General features: G+C 46.9%; 1 protein-coding gene across 4 annotated transcripts in view; it reads right to left on the reverse strand.

The window, feature by feature from the left end:
• adamtsl3 (ADAMTS-like 3) overlaps nucleotides 1-16,535 on the reverse strand; it is a 212,056-nt gene that overhangs the window by 25,156 nt on the left and 170,365 nt on the right. For all 4 annotated transcript variants that reach the window (XM_085160442.1, XM_085160455.1, XM_085160451.1 and 1 more), the window contains 4 exons: nucleotides 10,280-10,490; nucleotides 10,012-10,191; nucleotides 8,350-8,503; nucleotides 76-813 (listed from right to left, as the gene is read on the reverse strand). In XM_085160442.1, the coding sequence (XP_085016568.1) occupies nucleotides 76-813; nucleotides 8,350-8,503; nucleotides 10,012-10,191; nucleotides 10,280-10,490 (1,283 nt within the window). The remainder of the gene's footprint in view (nucleotides 1-75; nucleotides 814-8,349; nucleotides 8,504-10,011; nucleotides 10,192-10,279; nucleotides 10,491-16,535) is intronic.

Raw genomic sequence — 16,535 nt, forward strand, 5'->3', positions numbered from 1 at the left:
TCACATTGCTTTTTAATGAAAGACATGAAAACGTGTTGACCACACACTGCCTGCACAGTGTGGGTCTCTGCTTACCTTTAGCTTGTCCTCCTCTCCTCGTGGTTCTGGTCCAGAGCTGTGCAGGAGACATGTGTGTCAGCAGGGAGGAGATGAGCTCTGAGGCCTGCTCCTGCTGGATCTCTCCTCTATCAGCCTGCAGCGTCACATTGATCAGTCTCTCCTCCACCCGTGGCTGCAGGGAGGCCTCCTGTCCACCAGAGGGCACCAGAGAAACCCGGGCCCCGGGTCGGCTCGTCTTCAGGACCGAGTCGTGGCTGTAGCAGCTGGGCAGCATCTCCTCCCAGTCGGGACCGGGAGCAGGCGGTCTACCCGCCGACCTGCCGTCACCGCCTATCAGCTGGAGAGTGAAAATGTCTGAGGCGGGTCCTGCCACACATTTGTACACCCCGGCGTCCTCTGGCTCCAGGAACTGGATCTTCAGAGAGCCGGACTTGGTGACGCCCAGGCGTTGGGAGCTGGGTAAGGCGCTGCCATCTTTGAGCCAGCGGATGTAGGCTTTGGGGAACCTTCTGACGGGGCATTTGATGACCACGGAGGTGTTGGGGAAAAGATAGGCGTGGCCACCAACGGTCAGGTGGAGACGCCTCTCTTTACGGGTCTGGATGTAGATGTTGTGCGTGCTAATGAGAGCGGGACACTGTTTGATCCCCTCCTCGTAGCCTCTGGTCTTTGCAGGGCGTCTCACCGGCTGCTTGACCTGGTTCTTCACAGCAGCTTTTCGCGAGTCTTTGGGTCTCATCTGCTTCTTGTGTTCTGTTAGGAATCAAAGAGACGACATTTCTTCTCAATATTGTGAATATTTTCAACATTTTTCAACATAATAAAAGTTTAAAGTTTGAGAAACTTCAGAGGAACAATTCATCTTTTTTAGAGGTCACCACAGCTGCCTCCACCTCCTCCACCCTCCTCTGTCACACCAACCCTCTCCATGTCCTCATTCACTACATCCATGAACCTCCTCCTTGTCTTCCTCTTTTCCTCCACCCTGGCAGCTCCATCTTCTGTCCAACACATCCACCATCCAGGGCAACATTTCCTCTCTCACTAAAAGCTGAAATACTGCTGTACCTGTTCTGCTTCCAACAAAGTTCATTTGACTTATTGATTTCTAATCGTTCAAGCTAATTATGGACATTTTCTTTATTTACGTTTCTACTTTGAAATGATGATGAAATGATGTCGGTGCATGAAACAGTCAAACAGAATAAGGACAGGTGTTTCCTTATAAAAACACTACATTAGCTAGCTGCTAACAGCTGCTGCTGTGTTGTTTGTTGGGAGCCTAACCTGATCGTGTTTGGATGTGGTGGTGGAGTGCTAAGTGAGGCACAGGTGCTGCAAATGAAATGCACTTAATCAGCTGATCATCAGCGGTGTGAGCGTCTCTGTAAAGAGCAGTTTTGACACTTTGCTGGTCTGCAGGTGTGTTAACGCACAGACGCCAGCAGAGTTCTTCAATCAAACTTCACTTCACAATCACTTTGAGTTTCTATTGAATAAATAATGACATACGTTAAGATGTCATGTGTAATTCATCTCAGGTTATATTCTTCTGAGGACTAGAAGAAGTAGAAGGTCCACCTGACAGCCACCTGCCCCTCTCATTGGCTCCTCTGCAACGAGGCGCCAGCTGTTCGCTCACAGCTTTGAGTGTTTGAGTGAGAAGAAGAAGTCCATTAGTTCAAGAGGCAGGATGTGCTCCTCATGTCTTTGTTGGTAGATGAGAGCATTTTGAAGATGTTTGCTGCTCAGCATCCTGACTTATTCTCCACTGCTGACCTTTTCTTGGGAGTGGGAGGAGTCAGGAGTGACACCTCATGTTATGTCTAGGACACCCTTGACACGCCCCCCTCGGCTGGAGGCGTAACAGGACGTCTCCAACATGAACATCATGTTGTTTTCAGCAAGACTTGAAACTAAAGACAGAAAGAACAAAGGTTCTTGCTGAGATTTTGTTTAGGGCACGTCTGCATCTGCTGCGTCTGCATCTGCTGCGTCTGCATCTGCTGCGTCTGCATCTGCTGCGTCTGCATCTGCTGCGTCTGTGTCTGCATCTGCTGCGTCTGCATCTGCTGCGTCTGCATCTGCTGCGTCTGCATCTGCTGCATCTGCATCTGCATCTGCATCTGCTGCGTCTGCATCTGCTGCATCTGCATCTGCTGCGTCTGCATCTGCATCTGCTGCGTCTGCATCTGCATCTGCTGCGTCTGCATCTGCTGCGTCTGCATCTGCTGCGTCTGCGTCTGCATCTGCTGCGTCTGCGTCTGCATCTGCTGCGTCTGCATCTGCTGCGTCTGCATCTGCTGCATCTGCAGATGCATCTGCTGCATCTGCATCTGCTGCGTCTGCATCTGCTGCGTCTGCATCTGCGTGTGAAACGTGATCTTGAAGCCTCGGCTGGTTCATGGGGAGCTGGTAGCTTCCTTTATCTAACACCGGCGATATGTACATATGTAATAAAGCTATTGTTGTGACTCTGACATTAACGAGTCACTCACTGAGTTTAAACTTTACTTTAACAGCTGAGTAACTGCGTGTTACTGCGTTCTTTCAGAGGTCTTACCCAGAACCTCCGCAGTCATCTCAGGGACCCACGGTGATGAGGTATGTGTTTAGGCTCAGAGGCCCTCTGTGTTTATTTGAATTCCCGACTGTACTTTACTTAAAATCGAGCAGGACGGCTAAGTGGATTCCTCAGAGCTTGCGGGGGGACGCGGGTCAGGCCGCGTGACACCTCTGCGTCAGCTAAAAGCAGAGTACGTCCTAACAAGTACGAGCAGTTTGGGTCTCTGTGAGTGATGATGGTTATAAACCACGCTGATCGATGGTCATACTCAGGGCATGAGAAAATGCAAACAACACCTCCCTCTCTCTCTGCCGGGGCTGACCCGGCTTTTTGCTTCTACCATTAACTCAAATAAAAGCTGTGAGCTGACGGCACAGACGCTGATACAACGAGCACGATCAGTGAAACAGAAGAGGACATTCTGACTTTTGATATTGGGTCATGCTGAGCAGGGCAGGACTCTGAAACACGGGACCGAGCGGCCGTGCACAGATCTACGACTGAGCGCTGAGACCGGATTCATCACATTATGTCTGCTTTGGATTTGTGACCTCAGGAAAGTCTTTTCTTTCTTTGTAGTAAAAACAACTTGGCTGCACTGAGTCCTCAGACTAGAGCACGAGTTAGTGTTTAGCACTTCCTGTTCTCATGTCCTGAAGTTCTTGGTTGTTTTTAGACAAGTGAAATATGTTCTGTGATTAAAAGAAGATCCAATCAGACCATCAGTAAAGGTTTTATATGTTCCAACAGGGGTGTGTCTAAAGCAGGGCAAGGGGTGACACCCTCCCCTGAAAATATGGAGCCCCTCCATTAACACCTGTGGACTAGAGTGCTGTTTATGCTACGTGTCCAACGCTGCTGGAGGAGAGAAGCAAGAGACAGAGGTGAGGTTTACAAGACGGTAGTGAGGATTGCTGTGGTGGATGGTTGGAGGCGTGTCGCTGAGGAAAAGACAGCAGGCTGAGCTGAAGATGTTCAGATGTTGATTGGGAGGGAGACAGGAAATGAGTCCATCAGAGGGACAGCTCAGAGTCAGGCTTTCAGAGGAGGGGGGTGGAGGAGGAAGATGGAGCTGCCAGGAGGAAGAGCTCACAGGAGGTTCATGGATGTAGTGAAGGAGGACATGCAGAGGATGCTGGGACAGGAGGAGGCAGATGATCCACTGTGTGAGTTTAGCCCGTGATCAAAGAGTGGGCCTGAACACATCAGCCATCTGGGTTAAAGAGTGAAAATTATAACGAAAAAAAAATGCATTTTAAAGTTTGGTTAAAGCCCAACGTGCAGCTGCAGATCTGCCAGGATGCAACGCTGTGCTGCAGCTCTGCTCAGCAGGACACTTGAAAAGGATTGGGGTTATTTGGCCTGTTTGCTGCAGGCGACGTCTGCAAAAAACCAAACAGGTCCCGTGGAAGATATTTCTTTATGCTCAACACGGAGAAAATATTCGACTGATGAAAAACAACTGCATGCAGCCGCATTTCAATCTACACGAGGTAACTAGGTCATAAAATATAAATGTTATTCGATCCGTGTAAAGTTCAGCCGGTCAGGAAAAGACGCTCGTCAGCCTTGATAACTTTTAGCCGAGCAAAATATCACCGATCCACACGGAGGTTACCGTCCAGCCAGCAGGCTGCACACGTCGCTGCGACGAATCCTTCACTTTGTTGTTGTGCACACGCAGTACGTCTTCAAGTGTTTCCTGACCTCTGATGACGTGCTTCATCTCTAACACTGAGCCCGGCCGTCGTCCTTTAAACTCCGTCACTGTGAGCCTGGCACCTCTGTCACCTGACCACGACGCCGCACCTCTGCCCTTAGTTCAGGGAGACACCAGCAGATTCAGACGCTCCATGAGGACAGGAAGCCCGCCCTCGATTTCCAGCAGATGTTATTTGATACTGTAGTTGATGCTGTCAGGATGCTGCTGCTGCTCGCTTCACGCCCCAAATCAAAAATGGAGGATGCTGCGAAGCGGCTCGTGGTGCTGCGATGTCCCTGATACAGAAACCTGTCAAACAGGATGATTACACGGCTTGTTTAACGGCTCTTTGCTAAAATGTCATGGAGTTCATCACCTGACAGAGTCAGACTGTCGACACTTGAAAGGACACAGACGACCTTTAAAAGCTCGTGAAGGATTCTCTGGAGCACTGGGTGCTTTTCTCCTGATCCTCTGATGATCAAACGAACGATTAGTGAGATTGGCCTCCCGCTGATCGAGCGTAGCACTGACAAATCCCCACCCCCGTCCTGTGTGACAGATATCACAGCTCGCAATGTTTCCAACTCGGTCTTTGGAGCTGCCGTCGCTTTCTCTAACCATACGGTGACTGAACGTTTGTTACAGCTGCAGCGAGGCCGACTGGACCAAAGTCTGCAGGATCTGAGCATTGACATGCAAATTAATTTGCAGTAGTTTCACAGCTGGCATCCCGGCTCTCTGCAGCACAAGCTTCCCTCAGTGAGCTGCAGCGACCACGGCGGCAGCACCGGGTCTCAGCAGGTCTCTCTCTGCTTTTCCTCCAATTCTTTCCATTCAATTATTAAACACATTGAAATTAATGCGAGGGGGAATTACGGCAGTTGCAACTTGCATGCAGAGTTCAGAGTTGTTCCAAAAGCATTTTTAGATCGTCCCGTTTGAGTTTGAGCTTTTTCTTCTCGGGTGGTGATTCAAGCAGGCGCACAAGTTCTGGGCAGAACTGCTCAACCGTCAGACGAGCACCTCTGAAGCAGCCGACGGCTAATTTGCACTAAAGCGTCGTTTCGGCACGCCGTGATCGCACGCAGGACGTGAACACACTGAGAGAAGATGCATGTCTGCATGATCGCCATCACTGTCTGAGAGTTCAAACGGGACGCTGTCAGGTGTGAGCCAACAGAAGTCTGCCCATAAAGTCACCTGCTTTGACTCGAACACATCTCCTCTGCATCGCGTCCACGCAGCTTCCACTGCAGCCGTTACATCGCTCGTGGTTCTTCTAAACTGACCTGAGGTCTGTGTGAAGGAGCCGTGTGTTTGATTCCCTGCTCAGCTGCTTGCATCTCTTCTTTCTCATCCCTGACCAAAATAAAGAAGAACACCAACTGGTTCCAGTCCGTGTCTGTGTGTTCCTACAGGCTGAAACGCAGGAATCTGGTTTCTCTCTACGAGAGGAAGACGTTTAATAGGCAGCTGTTACGTATACTGTTGTTATTGATGCTCCAGTTACAGTAAAAGCAATAAAAAACAGAGTAAAGGTCATATTCACTGAAACAAAATGTCATGTATTCACTAAATGTCCCACCCGCTAGTTTACATGGAAATATAATCTCTCCCTCCCTGCAGAGCAAAGTCAGAGAGCTCATTAGATGAGCAGCTCGTTTTCACAGTGGCGGGCTGTTTGTTCAGTTCTTCCATAAAAACTCAGAAGGATATTATAAACAACAATCCCACACACAGTAGCAGGTTTTCCTGTCAGCACCCTGCGGCCAGTCTGAAAAAATGCAAAACGTCCGTCAGATCTAACAGAAGCAACGAGAGTCCAACAAATCTCACGGCACAGATGTGTGGGAGCTTTTTCTGTGGCCCTGCTCTCAGATGAGAGCGTCTGTCTGGTCCTCTCATCATGTTAACATGTAGAGTTTAAGGCTTCTGAGGCAGGCGGTGCAAAAAGCCACGTCGCGCCAGTCTTATTCACCAGATCTACTGCAGCTTCGTTCACGCCTGAGCAGATCCAGGACACAACGGAGAAGAAGAGAGATCTAAAAAGAGCAGAAGCTGTCCGTACACACCTGAGAAGATGATCTCTAAAAGGAGGACGGCCATATTTGAATCAGGTAAGGTTTATTTATATGAGCTGATTCTCAGAACTCCTTAAACATTTCATACATGACATCACGTTTATATCGAGTCACCTCGAGCATCTGTTTGCTCTGAAGACTCTTCCACTGACCCGGCCTCGGCCTTCATCCTGATTAGGCGGTAATATCCGAGGCAGCAGCTGGAAAAAACATTTCCTGAAACACACGTGGACTCTCAGGACTCACTGTGACATTTGCGAGGCATTAAGTCACGTGTTGTGCAGCGTGCGGGCGAGTCGCGGAGGATTAGAAAAACAGATCAAACGGTGACTCTGATGTTGGACCAACACCGAGGCGTTTATTTCACACAGACGTCAGCGAGCGGCGTCTCCTGCAGCTTGGCCACAGTCATCACGTGAAGTCATCGGCACTCACTGAGCAGCTGCTGAACCCGATGCGTGATTTTCACATTTTCCCACACACATTACGTGCACGCATATTGCACAGCACGCTGTGTTAGCGTGAAGATTGGCCAGTCTGAGTTCCCTTCAAGCATTCAGAGAGTAAACACGATGGCCTGATACACCGCACGGGGCCGGGGGTGTAAACACTGCTCAGAGGCCCGAGGGTGAGACTGTTTCACCAAGCTGTAATCTGCCATGTCCCAGCGACAGTCCTCCTCACAGAGAGTTTATATCACAAGAAACAACATCCATCCACCCTTTTCTGCCACATCAGGTTCTCACATCACCAGTTAACCTGTTTGGCTCTGATGCACACACGAGGACGACACACAAACACCACGCAGAAAGCCTCCACCTGACCCGTCACTGACAAATCTAACCTTCATACTGAGATATCAGCACGTTTTCAGAGTTTCAGGCCCTGTGTGTAGAGGGAAGTAAAATTCAGCATCATCTGTGGATCCTGGAGATATTTTGACGTGGCAGAAATCACAGCAAGAAGCAAAGAAAAACCCATCTACTGATCAGATGGATGGTGGTTCAATCCCTGACTCTGGTCAGATACCAAAGTGTCCTTGAGCAAGACACTGAGCCCAGAGTTGCTCCCGATGTGTTCACTGAGTGTTACACAGAAAGCACTTACACACTTAGACACAAACTCCTTCTGTGAATGTTAGACACATGAACAGGTTGCTGGTGTACCTGAGGCTTCTGTTTAAGACTATGCTTCCTCCTCACCGTCACCCAGCCATCCTGTTACCCAGCTGCTCAGGTCAGTCTTCCGGGAGACAGCTAGCGGGGCCTACGCTACCACCGGCTACAGGGGCCTGGCTAGCTAAGGGTTTTTCAGTGGTGCGAATCCGAGTCTCCCATTCAGTGATGCTGGCCTCCAGAGCTGCAAATAAACTACATTTATAACAAGTATCATTACTGCTAAAGGAGGCAGAGGAGTAACTAAACACCTGACACAATGAGGAGGAGGGACAGGTGAAAAGGCCATGCTGCTAGCGAGCCGGCTATGCTAAGCTAAGCTAAGCTAACCCTGTCACTGTAAATTAGTGAGTGAACACACAGAGTGGACTTCGGATGAAGCACCTGAAGATTAGACTATGAAATAAGAAGTTATCTGTAAGTTTTTAATTAAACTGGCTACATAAAAACACAACTGTGTGTTGGAACAGGAACAGGAAGTGATACGCAGAGAGAACGAACACCAAGTGACAGCGCCACCCAAAGGAGACCACCAAAAGAGCGGTTCCGCGCACTGTGTGTATGAATGGGTGAATGAGGTTTGTTGAGTGCTCATCTAGAGCAGTAAAGCGCCGTCTAATAACCAGTCTATGTGAATTAAAGTGACTGATGTAACTGGAGTAATAAATGTGCATTAAATTAGGGATCAAACCCAGTGTCCCCCACAGATGGTCACAGGAAAAGTGTCTTTTCCACAGGACGGACGTGTTTGTGTGCTCTTACTGGGACAGGCCATCATGCGGCAGGTTCGTACGAGCGGCGGGGATGGTAAACCCGAGCACTGCTCCCTCGCCACCGTCACCTGACGGCCCGCCGCCGTCAGCTGGAGGCACAGCAGCTCCCGGCGCTGGATCCCCAAACCGCAGGACACGGAGCACTGCAGAGGAACGTTAGACACGGCAGAAAGGTTTATGACAGATCTGCAGGACTGGGTCACACTGGCTGATTCTCCTGTCAGGTGTGGTTAAAGTGAGGGAAAAAGGAATTTATTCATTGGAATATTTGATAAGGTGGTAACATATGCTCTGTAGAGAGAATAGACTCAGATTCTATTATTTTATTCCATTGAGCTGGCAGAATAGAGCTGGTCTGTTTGTGAGTGTAAGGCTCATGTTTGTCCTTCTCTGTTAACATTATATAACTTTAGGTTGTTGCACAGTGAGAAATGGTTCATGTTATAAAGTTACATTATGAGTTTTAGAAAGTTGGTACCAGGTGTGTGTTTTTCCCCCAGTAGGGGGGCGTCAGGTATACTGGTGTAGCACCTTTACTACATATCGAGCTCAGCACACCCACATCTGGCTATAGTTACCCCAAACATCTGCAATCAGATGGTTTTCAGTGGACCATCTACCTGCCTGTGTGTTAGCATAAATAAAGTGGGAGGATACGGCAAAAACTGAAATCATGAAAAAGTGACTGATTTGTTCCTGGACTCAGATTTGTACTTTTTTGGCAGAGAGCACTTCTTTGAAGCTGGTGCAGTGTTTTAATGGCCTGAAACAGTTTTGTCCCAGCTGTTATTATTCATCTGGTTAAGCAGCAAACTGTTCACATGTCTGTTCCATTTATTCATTTTTAATGTGAATCAGTGTATTTATAATATTAGTGTTTATAATTTGTTGCCTTTCTTGTTCTTTAAGTTCTGCAGCGCTCTCTCTTTCCTCCCGTTTATTTCCTTTCCGCTCGCTGTCTGAGTTTGATGTCTGCAGAACGGTTGCCTGCTTCTCTAACTGCAAAACAAATCTACCTGAGGGGCTGAACCTGAACCAGCCTGGCTCTTCAGCAGGAATGTGTTACCATGGCAACCACCAAAATTGATTTGTAAAAAAAAAAAAATCAAAACGTATCGACCGTATTTTAACCCGAATCACTGAAATACTGAGGCAAGCAGCTTCAAGTTACTTGACTTCCTGCTATCACTGAGACCCAGGAAGGCAGGTTTTCTCTAACAGCAAACACAGGAAACGGGCAGGAATATAACGCTGACGTGCAAATTTCATGCACGGAGAAAAAGCTCAGGGTCCTTTTTTAGGATGACATCACTATATCAAGGTTTGTAAGCAAACAAGCAACGGGTATTTTTCTTACCAGCACTCGTGAAGAAAAGACAAAGACCACATGTGATGGTTTCATGCTTAATGGTCTTGTCTCTCCAAAACAAGCTCCAGGCTGGGTTTGTGAGTACTAACCCTGCTCCCCTTCAGACCTCTGGTTGATCAGGCCTGCCTCTAAGCACTTCCTGCATCTACTGCACTCTGATCCTGCTGAAGCCGTTTAATCTAACTCTAATTAAAGACACTGGCAGTATAATCCAGCTGCAGCTTAAATCAGACGTTGCACAATATGAAAAAACAATATGACATTTCTGCACTGTGTGCTCACCTTTCCCCATTCTCCTCCCGCTGTGTAGGGCACACAGTCCATATTGCCACAGCCTCTGTTTGTAGCGGGCTTGGTTACCTGGCAGGCGTCGTCCCCCAGCCGCCTGTAGGCCCCCGTGGACAGGAGCTGCTTACAGTACACCTTCCGCACCTGAACACCATCACCACAGGTCTGGGAGCACTGGAGGGAGGAAGCAGAAGAAGAGCGAGGAGGTAGAAAGACAGTGCATTAATCACCCTCCGTACACACATGCTCAGAAAGTCCGTACCTGCTGCCAGGGCTCGGTCTCCCAGGCTGGAGGACAGTCCACCTGGTTGCAGGGCTGCAGGATGGCAGGTCGGAAATCCGTGCACGCGTCCTCTGAAATAGTCTGAATATCTTGTTGGTCGACGGACAAAAGACGCATGCAAAACACACTCCTGGTCTGTATGCCAACACCGCAGGACGCAGAGCAGCCCGTCCACGCCGTCACTTCCCACCTGGCGAGAGAGACGGAGCTTCAGACAGCGAAAGAGGCGAGCTCAATCTTTGAAGCAACAGAATTAATCAAAGGATTAAAAGACACCTTTGTGTCACCTTGTAAAAGTATGATCAAACACACTAGAATACACTCAGGGACTGCAAATAAAGAGACGAGAGGCTTCAGGTATGTTGGCATCTCATGTGGGGGAGATGAAAGGATTCACTTCTGAAACACTCTCACTCCGTCCAGCATCGTTTTTAGGTGACGTTAATCACGATGCAGAGCCGTGCTGCGCTTCGGTTATGTAAAACATGTCTGATGTTGCATCAGCTGTGCACTCAAACAAAACATCACAGATGTGTTATGATGCATGCACCGTACATACAGCAAGCAGGTGAACAACAAGGGCGATCTGTAACTGCATGGACGGTGCTGAAGAGCCAATCGACAGCCAGACCAGAAACCTATGAGCCAATCATGTGGTTGCACTGATGCACAGGCTCACAGCAGTTTCAACTGTGTGGCGGGAGGCGTGACCGTCAGTGCTCAGGTGGGAGGAGCCAGAGGCTTTGGACTGAAGCCCCACCCACCTCATTTTTAGTGTGTGAGGGGCAGCCAAACAAAATTGGCATAAAGGTAGGATGACTATAAAGGGGGAGGAGCTAAACCAAATTATATCAGACAGAGGATGAACTGAGGGGCTGCACTGAGGCCAGCATCAGATAAAGAAGGATTACTTTGAACTGTGAATCATGCAAAGCAAAGTCCATGAACCCAAATGTTGAGCCAGACATGAACAGAATATATCTGTTTGAATTTCTCACACAGAAACTTTCTTTAAAAGACTTTTATTCATCTGTGCCGTGACTAACTCCATTCACAGTTTGATGACCTCGGCTTTTCATGTCTCTTGCCAGACATTGCACTATTCGCCTCATTTTAACTTCAGACAGATCTCTCTCTCCACACGCTGCCTGAAAACTGTGATTCTCTTAATAAAGCTGAACGACCTCTTTAAGGAGGTTTCTCTATAATTAACAGGACCTGACAAACTAATTAAAACCCCATCTGACGCTGACAGCAGTTATCTCAGAAGATGTGAGAATAACACAAGCAAAAACTAATTGAAATGTCGCATGCATAATGATGTGGAACGCAGTGTAAATGTATGCATTTTCTATAACTTTAATGACACATTTAAAAAAAGTCTTCACACTGTTTTGTGTAGAGATAATGAGCTCAGTAACATCTGGGTTTTTGCTTGGTTGACCTGATGATTTATCAGTTCGTGTCTTTTTCAAGCTCTTCTGTGTGCTTTGGCTCAGCAGGAAGAGATTTAGTTTAGTGTTGAGTTTTGCTTTGCTTCTCTCATGTCGCTGCACTGATGACTCGATTGGGAACCCCTGAGGAATCGGAGCGGGTTTACACCCAGATCCCAGTTACCCACGAGCATCAGTACTGAGCTCAGTAAAGTCAGAAAGAGTGGTACCTGTGCGACATGCTCCTGTGATCAGGTAACTTCTAGGTGAGGGACCAACAAGTGAGGGACCAACCAGGTGAGGGACCAACCAGGGGAGGGCCCAGCCAGGTGAGGGACCAACCAGGTGAGGGACCAACCAGGGGAGGGCCCGGCCAGGTGAGGGACCAACCAGGGGAGGGACCAACCAGGGGAGGGACCAACCAGGGGACGGACCAACCAGGTGAGGGACCAGCATTGTGGAGCCTGATTGGTATTTGTGTTCATTTGGCTTCCTGCTGCTCCGATCAGTTCCTTCATCCTGGAGGATGAAGGAACTGATCCATTAATTTCCCCCCACGTCCACCTGACCTAAATCCAACACAACACCTCTGGGATGTTATGTTTCCTCAGACTGTCCCGGAGCTCAGTGATGCTCTGGTCCAGATCTGGGAGGACACCATCTGTTGTCACATTAGGAGCATGCCCTGACATTATCAGGCTTATACACCAGCTCCCAGGGGCCCTAAAAACTACTGAGTATCATTTTGAGCTGCTGCAATGAAACATGAACAAATGTGACTCCCCTGCTGCATCATTTTTTCAGCCCTCTGTATTTTGATTATTCACATTCCCAGGTCCAGATCAGTATAGATATCCCGCACGATTCTTTTCACGTTCAGGTCTCACGTGTTTTCAAAGTGTTCCTTTATTTTTTTCATCACTGTATTTTTCACTTCATAGATAATGTTTTGAGCTGCTGGTCTCAGTTGTTTGCTGCACAAAAACCCCAACAAGGACAAGGCTGCGTAATCCACTCTCACTGTGTGGGATACAAGATTATTCCCAAATGTCCGACCCGACTGCTGACGGCGGTGGACCACAAACTACACACAGACCTCATACAGAGCGCAGGTGTCTTTATCGTGTTCTTTCAGTTCACAAGGTCAGAGAAACCACAGGGAGAGACACGAATCCCAGCTGAGGAGAATGATGTATAGCAGTCACATGCACAGGCTGAGTGGGAGAGTTATAGAAACACAGCAGAAGAGGGAATAGGGGAGGTTCTCCACCTCCCCGCGCTCTCGCTGCTGGACTCCCAAACTGTCAGGCAGCGGGCTCCACCCCGGGAGTGAGGGGGATTACTCACGTTGTAGGGACCTAAATCTGTTCACACAATCATGTTATGAGCAGAAAAAGCAAGTCAGCGAAACATAAATCATCACATTTTAATGTGAAGACATATTTTAAGGTTAAGGTAAGCCTCCGAATGAATCTATGAAGCAGCGTCCTCTGAAATCGTGTGTGTGTGTGTGTGTGTGTGTGTGCCTGCACTCTGCAGCTGCTTCCTGTAAATGTCCATTAGAGGAGGAGGCAGAGATAAATCACTGCGTGTGAATCAGTTTGTAAGACTACTGGACGGGCAAACATCCATCCGGTGCCTGGAAATGTGCTGGAAACTTCCAGCTCACACACCCACTCACGCTGCTGGCTGAATATTAGGAGCACATTACGCTTGTTGGGATTCAGAAAACGGGTCATAATCAGAATATGTAATCAAAGTGTAAAACTGAGAACAATGTGAAGCAGATTTGTGTGTTTGAGATGCGTTTTTGGCTTCATCCTCTCACTAATGTTACAACAAACACATGTGAAGGCTTCTAACTGGAGTTAACGACACTGGATATAAAGGCTATACTGTGAGGCCACTGTGTGCTCATCATTTCCTGTGCTTAATGGCACTTTGGCAGAGCTGGACTTTGCTTATTCCATGTGTAAGGCTGTTGAAAACAGTGCAGCGCAGGCTCAGCTGGGAACCTTGGTCAGCCTGGTGCTGCTGGTGTGATGATGTAGAGCAGCGGTCCCTAACCCTCGGGCCAAAGCCCGGTCCGTGGCCATTTGGTACCGGGCCGTGGGAGTTGAGGCTCGGGTGTGAAATGTATAGTTTTCAGGGTTTTTACCCTTAACTCGGTTTCCCTGGGTCTTTCCCGTGTTGTAGCTGTGTGTCTTATTTTGAAAGAAATATTTACACGTTACCATAGCGACCAGAGAGCATTAAGGGGCAGAGAGGAGGATGCATTTACATGTGCACATAGGAATATATATGTAAATACACACACGTATGTGCTCAGACAAAACAAAAAAGAGAAAATACATAAAATAAAATAGTCTAAATGACATAAAATTACAATGATTAAGTCTGAAATGAAGTAGGAAGAAGTATAACATACGTATTAGTTCCTACCCCGTGCTCCATTCTATTGAATCCCACTGTTCATTGTTACCTCTAACTCCCATCATCACTTACCCCACACAACAAACAAGGAATGAAGGACACGTATTAGCATAGCTACAGTGACAGATAGCATAGTTACATAAACAATGGCTGATCAACTTTATCAGTTTCACATTCTTCCAAAAGCAGTTTTCGAAACATCTTTATGAGCTGACTAATGTTTGAACATTGCTGTAGGTCCACAGGAAAACTGTTCAAATGGCAACACAAAAGGTTTTAACGTTTGTCCGAGTCTTCAGGTTTAATTTTCCCCTCAGTTCATTGTCCCCTTCCTCTGTCAAAAACATCCTCTGTTCATTTCCTGGTAACATATTTGTTTTGCTTTGTACATAATTATTGCAGTTTTATATTTTACAAGATCCATAAACTTCAGAATTTTTAATTTCAAGAACATAATGTTAGTGTGGTCTCTAAATCCTGCTTTAGTAATTATCCTGATTGCTTTTTTCAAAGTGGTTGAAGTGAAGTTTTGTGTGTATTTTCCCAGATTTCCACACAGTATTCCAAATATGGCAGTGTAAGTGTACAGTAAAGTACCTGGAGTGATTTGGAAGGCAAAAAATGTTTAACTTTACTCAGTACAGAGATGCTTCTGGACAGTTTAGCTTGAATATGCTTTATGTGAGGTTTCCAGCAGATTTTGATGTCTATTATCACACCTAGAAATTTTGTATGAGAAACTTACTTCAACATTATTTATCAACAATTTTGCTTCAGCATCTTTTTTTACAATTTCCAAATAACATAAATGTAGTTTTATTCAAATTTAGTGAAAACTTGTTTCTGTCAAACCTTGTTTTCAGTTTAATCATTTCTTGTGTGACAAAAAAAGCTGCTGTGAATTCTCTCCAGCACAAACAATATTTGTATCATCTGCAAACAAAATAACCTGTAATATATCAGATGTTTTACATATATCATTGATGAACAGGATAAACAGCTTTGGTCCCAACACTGACCCCTGTGGAACTACACAAACAATGTCCAGGCACTCTGATGTTCACCAGGCTCCACAAATCATTGCCTGTCTCTCACATAACTCCTGACCCACTCTGGCACCACTCCTCTAGTGTCACAATACTCCAGCTTATCAAGTAATATTTCATGATTGTGTCAAAAACGTTTTTAGGTCAATGATCTGTATTATTGGTGATATTTTCAATTAGTTCCATTAAAGTCACGGATGTTGATCTGTTTGGTCTGAAACCACACTGACTGTCCATGATTATTTTATGTTTATCTATAAATTTGTCTATTAATGAAAACTTTTTCCAGTATTTTTGAAAATTGTGAAAGTAGAGAAACAGGCCTGTAATTTGTGAATTTGTGTCTATCTCCATATTAAACGGTGGTATTACTTTAGCTGTTTTCATTTGTGTTGGGAATGTTTGTAGAGACAAATTGCAAATGTATGTTAAAGGTTTGGAGATGCCATCGATCACTTTAACGATTTCCATATCAATGTCATCAAAGTCTGTAGATTTCTTTGTTTGTGATTTCCCAACAAGATCAATGATTTCCTTTTCTTCTGCCACCGTTAACAACATTGAATGAGGATTACGTTCAATGAGTTTATTTCAAGAGGAAGCTGCTAATAAAGTTACACAATGACATTAAACCGGTCGGTGGTGCAGAAAGGTCGGGGGCCGCTGATGTAGAGGCTGAGCCTCCCTCAGCTGGTTATGATGCTTCAATAGAATCTCAGGAATATGAGAACAAAGACCTGCAAACATCCATCGTGACTGTCGACGGATGCTGAGGCAGTTCTGGCTCCTGCGTCACATGTTCGATGCTCTGTGGGAATTTACAGTAAAGCGCGACTGTGTGTGTTTAATATTCAACAGTAAATAACTGACGCGTCTTTGGGTTGATGCAGCATGTCTGTGCGCTAACACACTGTGTTATATAATTATATGTTTTTTGTTTAGTGTGTGTTGCTCTGACATCAGCAGGAGCGTCCCTCGGTGCTCACGGCTTCCCCGCAGCCCGGACGTCTTATTGTGTTTATTCAGTAAACATGGCGATTACATCGGCCCACAAACTCTCGCTGCACTCCCGGCTCTAATCCACGTCTTCATCGGAGCTTTCCTCTACTGAGCTCAAAACAAGAACAAGCTTCGGTTTCAAAATAAGCGAGCATTATCTCACTCTCTGTTCTCCTGAGATCAGACCGTACGCAGAGCGCCCGGCGCCTCGTCCACAGGGTTGCGGCGGTGATTTAGAGACGGGCTGGCACAGCCTTATCTCCTCCGTCAGTCTAGACTGCTGACATCAGCGTTCCACCCTCTCTGCTTTCACATCTCATTAAG

This window comes from Neolamprologus multifasciatus, chromosome 1 (genome assembly GCF_963576455.1).
Source record: "Neolamprologus multifasciatus chromosome 1, fNeoMul1.2, whole genome shotgun sequence".
NCBI classification, from domain to species: domain Eukaryota; kingdom Metazoa; phylum Chordata; class Actinopteri; order Cichliformes; family Cichlidae; genus Neolamprologus; species Neolamprologus multifasciatus.